Genomic DNA, 12,836 nt, shown 5'->3' with positions numbered 1-12,836 from the left:
ATGGACAGGCTTGGGAATTGGAGACTGTCAAACAAGAGAAACATGTTCAATGTGTCCATTCAATAAATGAATTGCTTTAAATTAAGCTGAATCACCTTTTCACATTTCACAAACTACCTTCCCATAACTTCTATTGATCATAAAATCCCGAAAGTGTGGAAGCAGGCCATTCAGCCGATCAAGTCAACACCAACCTTGTGTGGTGAAAAGCATCAAAAACAAAATCATATTGTCAAATTACAAAAACATTCCAATTACCAATTACAAATAACTACAAACATCCTCAACTGCTTTCCAAACAATAACTTTTTTAAAAACAACTTAGCAATAAGTGATATCATAGTTAAACAGAAACATCATTTGAGTTGAGACTGATAAAATAAATCAAAATCATGAGCTGCTATCTTTGTACAGCATTGTTCCTCTCAGTTTCATATCCTCCTTTACACTACATTCGGTTTATCCTCAAAAGCAGTCTTCAATGATAAACAGTTTTGTCCCCACCAAATCCCTCATGACTTCAATCCTCCATCACTGGCATTTCATAAAAATGACTTCCTTAATACCATCATTGGTGGCAGAACTTTAAGCCATTTTGAAATTTCCTTTGTCTCAACACCCTTAAAAGAAATTTTGAAACTCATCTTCTCAACTACTTGGTTAGTTACTTCACCCATATTTCCTTCAGGTTCAGTCTTTGTTCTTTCATACTGTATATAACTTATCCCTAATGTCACATTAACTTGGGAATACATGGGTAGCTCAATAATTCCATCTATGAATCATGAGAACTGATTTCTCTGTTTGCCAAATGCAGAACTTTCAAACTGGCTTTTCTCTAGGAATGACAGTGCATTCCTGCAAATGGCAACAGATGTGGTTCATTACACTGGTTGGTTAAACGACATTGCCTCAAAAATGTGTTGGATATGATTAAGTATTCTTACAAGCAGCATATTAGTAACAGATATTTTATGTAATGACGGTCTGCTGTCATGGTTCACAACATTGCACTATGTGAACATGATGTGCTCTTATGCTGCATTCAAAGAAACGTCTAGCTCAAACACTGACTTTCTAACTTATGGGAAAACAATTCCAGACAAAATATGGAGTAATTTGCTCAATGCTCCTGGCAGTATTTGGATACACAATTAGAAGATACATTCCTGTCAGACTGATACACAAAATCACATTTTTCAAACGGATATATTGAAGATCTTAATGAATGGAACTGCACAGCAACCAGCTGTGAAAGATTAAGTTTTAAAACAATAAATGTAAGGAATTAAACATTTTAAATAGACTTAGTAGGAATGTGTATGTACATGGGAATTCATTTCCTTTACTCTTGACATCCAAAATAGAGTGTCACCTTACGTGGAAGTCATTTGTATTGAATTTAGAGTTCAGTTCAGTTGAAAGATGATGAACTTGCAATGATTGTGGATGGCAGTGACAGACTTCTTGTTGAAAATGTGTCATGAAGGAGAAGTGAACACTAGAACAGTATTTGCTTTAGCTACAAAAAGTCAACATCCATCAACTTTAACATGAATGTATATTTTTTCAGGTCTCTTTACCCAGTTTGACAGTTGTTGAAGATTGGAAGAGAAGCTGTTTGTACTCAATTACTTTACTGACAAGGCAACAATGGAGGTTTTGAGGGCAGTTGCCACTAAATAGACCTTTCAATACAATAAGACTGCAAGGTTTCCTGAGCCTCTAAATAAAAATCTTTTTAATGGACTGGATACTTGTTTTAGAATTAAAAATACAAAATCAAGATCAATTTTCCTCTGCAGATTTTTAAAATTGGAATTACATTAATAATTCAGAATCAAAGGGAAACACTACAGGTCTTTACTCAATTGTTGCTTACGCGTTTGATTTAGCATAAGGGGTATTCCCATCAGTTTAAAAAAAAGCAATCCAGCCTTGGACCATGAGCAACTGAAAGGAACTTGCAGCTTTTCTGTACTAATGAACAAATACACTACTCAATGTGGTAAAGAACCAATAAAAAGGTTGGTCTTAGTTGTAATTCTTGGCTTATGCTGAGTTATCAAGATAAGAGAATAACAGGGGTATAAATGATTTGGGTCTTGCATACTTGGCATAGAAAGGAAAAACAAGAAATCCACTGACGTTCTTATTCTTTTGTATTCAGCAATACTCTGTTGAATTGCATTGGTCAATGAATACTAAGGCTGTGCTCAGTTCCAAATTAAATGATTCTGATTACAAAATTACAAATGACTAACTGATTGATTCAGAAGTTTCGTCTCCAATTTTTTAAAAAAAAGTGGTGAGGCAGAAGAAATTTCAAAATGGCTCAAGGTTCTCCCCACAATGGTGGTTTGAAGGAGATGGTTATGTATAAAATGCTGGAGGACTCGAGTCATGAGGGATTTGAAGAAGAGAACAAAAATATACGTCAGTGAAGACAATTATGTTGGACAAACAAAACCTAGCACAAAACCTACATGAAGATCAAAGAATGTTATTAAGATCTGGCCAAATATGAAAAGCACAAAAAGATACATCATTGTGTTTTTTAGGGGCACATGAAAGTATCAGTATCAATGAAAGCAAAGGCAAAGAAACCAATGGATAATAGCAGATTGGTGTGCGTTCAGCTCCAAGATTAGGAGCCAAATTTAAAGACAGTTGTAGATTTCTAACTTAGGAGCATGACATATATTTAAGGGTTTTGAGATAAACAAGAATAAGTACAGAACTTTTAAACTTACATAAAATAACAAGTTGAAAATCTTATTTTAAAAATCATGAAATAATTACAGTTAAATTCCATTGGTTGATGGGAAAATAATTCGAAAAGTCAAGCACTAAGTTGAGTGCTACCGATTTTCATATAAAATTGAAGAACACAAATGAATTTCACCACAGTTATGACAGCCTATATAGTGTCTGCTTTCTGTATTTAGGCACTGTAATAATACATATATATAACAATCTGTGCCTTAGTGATAAATAAAATTCCTGTGAACTGACATTTTCAACAAGTTAACATTACATAAGAACATAGGAAATAAGAGCAAGAGCATTTTTTTAAACTCAACCTTTGAGCGACTATGATGTTCAATTAAGGCTGACCTTCTATCTCAGTTACACCTTCCTGCACAATCTCCATATTGCTTAGTTTCTTTTGTGCCAAAAGCATAATTCAGCCTCACAGGGACACTCACTGAAAAGAGCAAAATATATTTCCCAGACATCTATCTGGTTTTGCATGTCCAAAATACTTCATTAGTTTGACTTCAATTGAGGTATCATGATATGGGAGGTTTGAATAATAATGTAGACAATTTAATTTTTGTCACTGTTTAATATTTATTGATAATGTGATTTTCTTTGAAATGGAGCATCAATTTTCAAAAGCTACATTATTAATTTAAACAACTTTGTGTCTAGTCTGCCTTTCAATCTAGGGGGCAGCATTTTGGTTTGAAGGCATGGTAATTAGAAGGAAATTTATCAGGGTTACTTCTTTCAAATATTGCACTCCAAATATCTTTAAAAACATTTGTTATACTTGTTTAAAATAATACACATACATGGTTCTTTGCTTTAGTTTATTTTTGGGACGTCCTACTGGTTTCGCATAACGACGTTTGATCTGTGCAGCTTTCTCATGAAGTAGCTTTCTTCCCTTTTTCTTTGGTCTGCAGATTTGACAGATCCACATTCCTATCATAAAGGATACAGCCATTAGCTTTCTCAACAAAGTTTCCAATCTGTACCATATATCTATTTAGAATCTACAAATCATGTGAAGCTTTAATTCCACTCCTGCTATGAAAATATGTAAGTCAGAAAACATTACAGGAAATGAGGATTTTGTTAAATTTGCATATTAGATAACTCACAATTAGAAACAGAATTCAGAAGCAATAATTTAACAACACTGTTGGCACACTTACAGAAGAAATTCAATGATATCATCAGAGCTCAGAAGATTTGATTAGATTACAATCGGCCCAACAAGTCCACACCGACCTGCTGAAGCGCAACCCACCCATATCCCTACATTTACCCCTATACCTAACACTACGGGCAATTTAGCATGGCCAATTCACCTGACCTGTACATCTTTGGACTGTGGGAGGAAACCGGAGCACCCGGAGGAAACCCATGCAGACACGGGGAGAACGTGCAAACTCCACACAGTCAGTCGCCTGAGGCGGGAATTGAACCCGGGTCTCTGGCGCTGAGGCGCAACAGTGCTAACCACTGTGCCACCGTGCCGTCCAGGTTCCTTCTCCCACAAATACCACTTCACAGTCATGAAACTCAAATCAATGGAAGATTTTTCTAAACCCACTTGATGAATAGAAGATTCTTTAACTAGAACAATAATTAGCTTTCACTGAAATATGGGAAATAAATCTCATTGAATAATATGGAGCTTGTATGTGAAGGAGAGAGCAGTCCAGAAAGAATACCAAAAAACAGATGGGACTGGAGATTAAAATATAACAATGATTTAATTGCAAGCTAATGAGGTGTAATTTGAAATTATCACACATTAAGGTAGTATGTGATGAAATTCTACAGCACAATCACAAATTATGAGAATGCTAGAGACTCAGATATTTTCTGCTTCCTCTGACCCTCGTGCATTACTAGCTAAAACATAATAGAAAACTATAAAATGGCCACAAGTCAAATGGAAAATTTGTTCACAAAAACATATACCCACTTTTATAAAAATGTGGCTCTGATTATATGTTGGAACTAAAATTACAGGAAATTTTACCATAATAGACAAGTAAAGAGAGGTTGAGGAATGACATTAACTTGAAAAAGGTGTAAATAAGAAAATAAATGGAGGGAACAGAAGCAATCAGGATGGTAATAAGCAATATACGACAGTAACAACAATGTAGTAATTTAAACTGATACCTACCAACCGCTCAAGCATAGGTCAGTAGATAAGACTTATTTGAGCAAGAATAAAAAGCAAGAATTCAGAATGTTGACAACTGAAGGATTTCAATGTTTCAGAAATAAAGTGGTTAGATGAGAAAAGACAGAAAAGAACTGTGAATGAAAGGCAATTTCACACAAATGTCACATGTCAGAAAATTCTAAGCATCTTAAGTAGATTAGATGCTTAGCAGTTTACTAGAACTGATGATATCAAAGTAGTGTAGAAATAGGGTAGGACTTGGGCACTAAGCGATATAGTTAAGTTCAAAAATTTATTGAAAGGGTTAAGGTCACGATGGCTCAGCTGCATAAGCCAATCTGCAACTATGACACACAGGCCAGGATAGTCCAAACACAAGAATGATACCTGAATGTCAGAAGTTAAGTCATGAGGCAAGATTAAACAAAATTGACATGTTTTCTCGAGATTTTAGAATGTTAAGGGGTGAACTGATCAAAGTCTTCAGGGAAAGACTGGGTAGATAAAGTTAAACTGGTTGGAGGTTCTAGAACAAGGGGGCATACTCTGAGATTTATAGCTGGACTGTTCAGGAGAGATGTTAGGAATGCTTCCATATACAAAGGATGGTTGAGGTTTGGAACCCTCTTACACAAATGCAAAAGACGCAAGATCAGTTGATAGTTTTAAATCTGAGATTTAAATCTCATGATTTTATAAACCTCTACACTTTAGTGAAAAAAGTCCCAGCCCACCTCGCCTCCCCTTGTTACTCAGACCCTCAATTCCCAGCAATTAGATTAGATTAGATTACTTACAGTGTGGAAACAGGCCCTTCAGCCCAACAAGTCCACACCGACCCTCCGAAGAGCAACCCACCCAGACCCATTCCCCTACATTTACCCCTTCACCTAACACTACAGGCAATTTAGCATAGCCAATTCACTTAACCTGCACATTTTTGGACGTGGGAGGAAACCGGAGCACCCGGAGGAAACCCACGCAGACACCGACAGTTGCCTGAGGCGGGAATTGAACTCGAGTCTCTGGCACTGTGAGGCAGCAGTGACAACCACTGTGCCACCATGCCGCCAATATCCTGGTAAATCTCTCCTGAACCCTCTGCAGCTTAATAATAGTCTTTCTATAACAGGGAGACCAGAACTGGACACAGTACTTCAGAAAAGGCCTCATCAATGTCCAGTATAGTCTCAACAATGTCCTGTACAACCTCAACATAACATTCTCAACTCCAATACTCAAAAGGTCTGATTAAAGGCAAGCATATTAAAGTCCTTCTTAACCACCTGACACAAACTTCAAACAATTACGTAACTGAACCTTAGGTGTCTCTATTTTTAACAGGCCTTCTTTCAATTGTACAGTCCTGCTCCCTTGTTTGTTTTACCAAAATAAAATACCTCACATTTATCCAAATTAAACTCTAACTGTTGCCCTTCAGCCCATTGACCCAACTGATCAAGATCTCTTTGTAATCTTAGGTAACCTTCTTCACTATTCACCATACAACCAATTTGGTGTCATCTGCAAACTTACTAACTGTGCAGTTTATATTCTCATCAAAATCATTTATAAAAATGACAAACAAAAATGGACCCAGTACCAACCTCTGTGGAACATCACTGGTCACAGGCCTCCAGTCCAAAAAACAACGCTCCACCATCACTCAGATTCCTGCCGTTAAGCCATTTTTGTTATCAATTGGCAAGCTCACCCTGAATCTCATGTGATCTAACTTTACTAATCAGTCAACCATCTTGTTAAAAGCTTTACTAAAATCCAAGTAAACAATGTCTACTGCTCTGCCCTCATCAACCTGCTTGGTTAATTTCTCAAAAAATTCAATCAAGTTTGTGAGGCATGATTTCCCTCGCACAAACCCATGCTGGCTATCCCTCATCATTCCTTGCCTCTCAGAACCACTTCCAACAACTTAAGTACTACTAACATCAGAGCTGAAAATGTGTTGCTGGAACAGCGCAGCAGGTCAGGCAGCATCCAGGGAACAAGAGAATCGACGTTTCGGGCATAAGCCCTTCTTCAGGAATGAGGAAAGTGTGTCCAGCAGGCTAAGATAAAAGGTAGGGAGGAGGGACTTCGGGGAGGAGCGTTGGAAATGCGATAGGTGGAAAGAGGTCAAGGTGAGGGTGATAGGTCAGACTGGGGTGGGGGCGGAGAGGTCAGGAAGAAGATTGCAGGTTAGGAAGGCAGTGCTGAGTTCGATGGATTTGACTGAGACAAGGTGGGGGGAGGGGAAATGAGGAAACTGGTGAAATCCGAGCTCATTCCTTGTGGTTGGAGGGTTCCTAGGCGGAAGATGAGGCGCTCTTCCTCCAACCGTCATGTGGTTGTGGTCTGGCGAGGGAGGAGTCCAAAGACCTGCATATCCTTGGTGGAGTGGGAGGGGAGTTGAAGTGTTGAGCCACAGGGTGGTTGGGTTGGTTGGTCCGGGTGTCCCAGAGGAGTTCTCTGAAACGCTCCCCAAGTAGGCAGCCTGTCTCCCCAATATAGAGGAGGCCACATCGGGTGCAGAGTATGCAATAAATGATGTGTGTGGAGGTGCAGGTGAATTTGTGGCGGATATGGAAGTTTCCTTTGGGGCCTTGGAGGGAGGTGAGGGGGGGAGGTGTGGGCGCAAGTCTTGCACCTCCTGCGGTTGCAGGGGAAGGTGCCGGGAGTGAAGGTTGGGTTGGTGGGGGGTGTGGATCTGACAAGGGAGTCACGGAGGGAGTGGTCTTTACGGAATGCTGATAGGGGAGGGGAGGGAAATATATCCTTGGTGGTGGGGTTCGTTTGGAGGTGGCGGAAATGACGGCGGATGATACGCTGTACATGGAGATTGGTGGGGTGGTTGGTGAGGACCAGTGGGGTTCTGTCCTGGTGGCGGTTGGAGGGGCGGGGCTCAAAGGCGGAGGAGCGGGAAGTGGAAGAGATGCGGTGGAGGGCATCCTCGACCACGTCGGGGGGGAAATTGCGGTCCTTGAAGAAGGAGGCCATCTGGGTTGTACGCTTTTGGAACTGCTCCTCCTGGGAGCAGATACAGCGGAGACGAAGGAATTGGGAGAATAGGATGGCGTTTTTACAGGGGGCAGGGTGGGAGGAGGTGTAGTCCAGGTAGCTGTGGGAGTCGGTCAGTTTGTAGTAGATGTCCGTGTTGATTCGGTCGCCTGAGATAGAAATAGAAAGGTCGAGGAAGGGGAGTAACGTCAGACTCAGGTCTATAGTTCCCAGCATTCTCCTTACGTCCCTTCTTAAACAAAGGCACAACATTAGCCACTCTCCAGTCACCCAACATCTCACCCACACTTATAGATTATAGAAATATTTCTGCAAGAAACCCTGCAATTTCTTCTATAACTTCCCACAATATCCTGCGATACACTAGGTTAAGTCTTGGAGATTCATCCACCTTTATATTATCCAAGATCTCCATCCTCTTCTGTAATGCAAACTGTTTTCGAACTATCAGTATTTAATTCCCTGAGTTCTCTAGCCTACATTTCTTTCTCCACATTAAAAATCAATGCAAAATATTCTTTTAATATCTCTCCCATTTCCTGAGGTTCAACAAAAAGATGACCTCTTTGGCCTTTAAGGGGCCATACTCTCTCTAGTTGCTCTCTTTTCCTTAATGTACTTGCAGAATCTCTCCTCAACCTTATTTGCCAAGGCTACCTTGTATCCGCTCTTTGTCTTTTTGAACTCTCTCTTAAGAATAACCCTACATACATTATACTTTTCACGAGATTAATTTGAACCCAGTTGTCAATATCAAATGTATGATTCTTTTTTATTCTTGACTGGAATCTTTATTCGTTTGTTGTTCTCTAATCCTACGAGCCTTGCATTACCTTTCACTCTGACAGGAACATTACAGCTCTGAACTCTCATTATCACACCTTTGAAAGCATCCCACTTATCAGCCATCCCTTTACCCGCAAACAGTCTACTCCAATTAATTTTTGGAAGGTTCTTATCTCATACCATTAAAATTTGCCTTACTCCAATTAAATGTACGCAAACAGGAGGTTGGAAGAACACAGGAAGCCAGGCAGCATCAGGTGGTGAAGAAGTCAATATCTTTCTTCAAGCCGGGGGTGGGTATAAGGGGAGCTGGAGATAAGAGGGGGGGGGGGGGGGGTGGGGTGGGGGGAGTGAGGAGGTTGTTGGATGGGGAAAGGGGCGGAGTGGTGAGGTAAGGATACGTGAACACAGGTAGAGGGTATGACCTGGTTGGTCAATGGGAGGAGTGAATCCAGTTGGTAGCTGGAAGGGTTGGTGAGCGGAAGAGAAGGGATGGGGTGGGTCTGGAAAGGGAGTCGGGGGATGGGAAGAGAGGTTATTTGAAATTGGAGAACTTAATGTTGAGTCCTTCGGGCTGTAGGCTGCCTAGGCGGAAGATGTGGTTTTGTTCCTCCAATACGTGGTCTGATTCGCTGTGGCAATGGATGAGGCCTAAGATAGTCATGTCGGAAAGGGAATCGAATGGGAAATGAAAATGGGCAGTGACTGCGAGGTCACCCCTGTGGGCCCAGCTGAGATGCTTGGCAAAACATGCCCTAAGTTTATATTTGGTCTCACAGATATACAGAAGACCACATCGAAAGCACCAGATACATTAAACTAGTTTGGAGGAGAAGCAGGTGAACCTCTGTCTCACCTGAAAGAACTGTTTAGGGCCCTGGATAGAGGTGATGAAGGTGGTGTGCTGGCAGGTTTTGCATCTTTTACAGTTGCAGGGGAAGCTACCAGGAGGTTTGTGGAGGTTGGTGGGGAGAGTGGCGGGAACCAAGGATTAGTGAAGAGAATGGTCCTGTGGAAGGCAGAGAGGGATGGGGAGGGGAAGATGTTCTTGGTGGTGGGGTCTAATTGGAGTTAGTGCAAGTGTTTAAGGATGATATGTTGGATGCGAAGACTGGTGGGGTGGTATGTCAGGACAAGGGGGACCCTGTATTTATTGCATTTGGGGGAGTTCAGCGCAGTGCAGCAGGGAATGGAGGAGGTGCAGTGGAGGGCTATCTGGATGACAGAATGGGGAAAAGCACGTTGTTCAAATTAGTTAGACATCTGGGATGCTTGGGAGTGGAATGTCTCCTTGTCCGAGTAAATGTGATGGAGGTGGAGGTATTGGGAAAATGAGATGGAGTTCTTGTAGGATACTGGGTGGGGGGAGATGTAGTCCGGGTAGTTATGGGAGTCTGTGGGTTTATAGTAAGTGCCCATCTGTGGACTGTCGCTATAGATGGAAACTAAGAGGTCAAGAAAAGAATGCGAGGTATCCAAGATAGGCCAAGTGAATTTAAGGATGGGGTGGAAATTGTGGGTGAAGTCAATGAACTGCTCCAGTTCAGCCTGGGTGCAGGATTAATCTCTTCAGGTGTGTAAACTTATATCTTCATATCATTCGTCCTCTCGTACACAAACCCAAAGCTAGTATCTCTCTATTTGTAATTATAGACAAGTACATTTTGAAAATAACAAATAAGTCTCCAGTACATCAGCCTCAGTGATACCTTTTGGCATTTTGGAGAGTGGTGGGTCACAGCATTCCATGTGAAATCCTCGATCACAGGAATCACAAAAAAGCATGTTATCCTAGAGAAAGAAAAATTGCAGAGTATTTCAATACATAGTCACTTGTGTGTTTAAATTGTACTAAACTGTAAGCAAATGTTAAAATTACTAAGTAACTACAGTATTATGAACCTGTTTCTGGTTTAATATACATTAATGATAATATTTATTATGGGATCCTGTTCTCAGGTGGACAAATTGGTGTTCCTTTTCCAAGCCTGCAAGCCAAAAAACTGACTTCATGACTCCTTTTAGCATTGGTATAATTATTCCAATAACAATAATTGCTTCAATACAATAATTATTTCTTTTAAAGAATACTTCAAAGGTGCAAAGTAAAAAGGCACAGCAACCGATGGTGGACCTAGGAAGACATTCTGGGAGAAAGAGAGGACTGCAGATGCTGAATATCAGAGTAGAGAGTGTGGTGCTGGAAAAACACAGCAGGTCAGGCAGCATCCGAGGAGCAAGAGAATCGATGTCTCGGGCATAAACCCTTCATCAGGAATGAGGCTTGTGAGCCAAGGCGAGGGGTGGGGGTGGGGGAAGGTAGTTGACAGTATGATAGGTAGACGGAAGTGGGAGTAATAGTGATAGATCGGAGAGGAGGGTAGAGTGGATCGGTGGGAAGGAAGACAGACAGTTCATGAGGGTGATGCGAAGTTGAAAGGTTGGATCTGGGTTACCCCCCCCCCCCGCACAGCAACAAAACTATCTTGTGCTGGCAAAAGCACCTTACTTAGTTGGCATCCTGTGCATCATGCTCAACACACACTCCCTCGACCTTCAGTGCATTGTGATTGAAATGTACGCCTTCTTTTTGAGACGCATTGCAGCAGTTCGGCAAAGTGCTTCACAGCATCTTCCAATTCCCTGATCTCTAGAGCTTAGTAGAACAAGAGGTACACGTATGTGACAACATCAGCATCTGCAAATTTCAAGTCATGCTCAATCCTGACTTGGAATTATATCACTGTTCCTTCATCATTACCAGGTCAATATCTTGGACCTCACAACTTTGAAATACTCTGCATGTACCGAACCAACACTGGCCACAGTGATTCAAGAAGACAGCTCACAAATACCTTTTCAAGAGCAACTGGTGCATGCCTCATCAACCTTGATGTCACATAAACAAATTAAAATCATACGACATAGAACAGTACATTAACCTAAACTACACGCCCCTCAATTTACTGCCGCCCATGTGCTTGTCCAGTAGCTGCTTAAACATCCCTAACTCTACTACCACCGCTGGCAGTGCATTCCATGCATCCACTACTCTCAGTATAAAGAAACTACCTCTGACATCACTCCTATACCTTCCTCCAGTCACCTTAAAATTATGACTTCTTGAGAGAGCCATTCCTGTCTTAGGGAAAGGTGTCTCGCTATTTACTCCATCTATGCTTCTCATTACCTTGTATACCTCTATCAAGTCACCTCTCTATCTTCTTCTCTCCAGTTTGAAAAGTCCTAGCTCACGCAACCTCTCTTCATAAGATAAGCCCTCCAATCCAGGCAGCATCCTGCTAAGTCTCCTCTACGCCCTGTCAAACCATCCACATCCTTCCTATAATGACGCAACCAGAACTGGACACAATCTTCCAAGTGTGATCTAACCAAGGTTTTATAGAGCTGCAGCAAACCCTTCTGGCTCTTAAACTCAATCACCCTGTTAATGAAAGCCAAAACACCATATGCCTTCTTTACAACCCTCTCAACTTGGGCGGCAACTTTGAGGAATCTACGTATGTGGACCCCAAGATCCCACTGTTCCTCCACACTGCCAAGAATCCTGCCTTTAACCCTGTATTCAGTATTAAAATTCGACCTTCCAAAATGAGTCACTTCGCACTTATCCAGATTGAATTCCATCTGCCACTTCTCAACCAGGTCCTGCATCCTGTCAATGTCTTGTTGTAGCCTGCAACAGCTCTTGACACTACAATACTACCGACCTTTGTGTCATTGGCAAACGTACTAACCACGTCATTTCTTTATCCAAATCATTTATACAAATTACAACAAGCAGAGGCCCAAGAACAGATCTCTGCAGGACTCCACTGGTCGGTGACCTCCAGACAGAATACTTTCCATCGCTGTCTTCTATCGGCCAGCCAATTCTGTATCCAGACAGCCAAATTTCCCTGCATCCCATACTGCCTAACTTCCTGGATGAGCCTACCTTGGGGATCCTTATCAAATGCCTTTCTGAAACCCATATACACCACATCCACTGCTTGGCCATCGTCAGCATGTCTCGCTACATCCTTAAAGAACTCAATAAGGCTTGTGAGGCATGACCTGCTCCTCACAAAGCCATGCT

At 41.3% G+C, this 12,836-nt stretch overlaps 1 protein-coding gene across 2 annotated transcripts in view; it reads right to left on the bottom strand.

Moving 5' to 3' along the window:
* Positions 1-12,836, bottom strand: part of kat6b (K(lysine) acetyltransferase 6B) — a 216,197-nt gene that overhangs the window by 99,166 nt on the left and 104,195 nt on the right. For both annotated transcript variants that reach the window (XM_043678896.2, XM_043678897.2), the window contains exons 5-6: positions 10,447-10,528; positions 3,579-3,711 (exon numbers count right to left, since the gene is read on the bottom strand). In XM_043678896.2, the coding sequence (XP_043534831.2) occupies positions 3,579-3,711; positions 10,447-10,528 (215 nt within the window). The remainder of the gene's footprint in view (positions 1-3,578; positions 3,712-10,446; positions 10,529-12,836) is intronic.

Source organism: Chiloscyllium plagiosum, unplaced genomic scaffold (genome assembly GCF_037043375.1).
Source record: "Chiloscyllium plagiosum isolate Xiang-an unplaced genomic scaffold, Cpla_swu_hap1 HiC_scaffold_43, whole genome shotgun sequence".
NCBI classification, from domain to species: domain Eukaryota; kingdom Metazoa; phylum Chordata; class Chondrichthyes; order Orectolobiformes; family Hemiscylliidae; genus Chiloscyllium; species Chiloscyllium plagiosum.
This window is presented reverse-complemented; position numbering and strand designations above follow the sequence as displayed.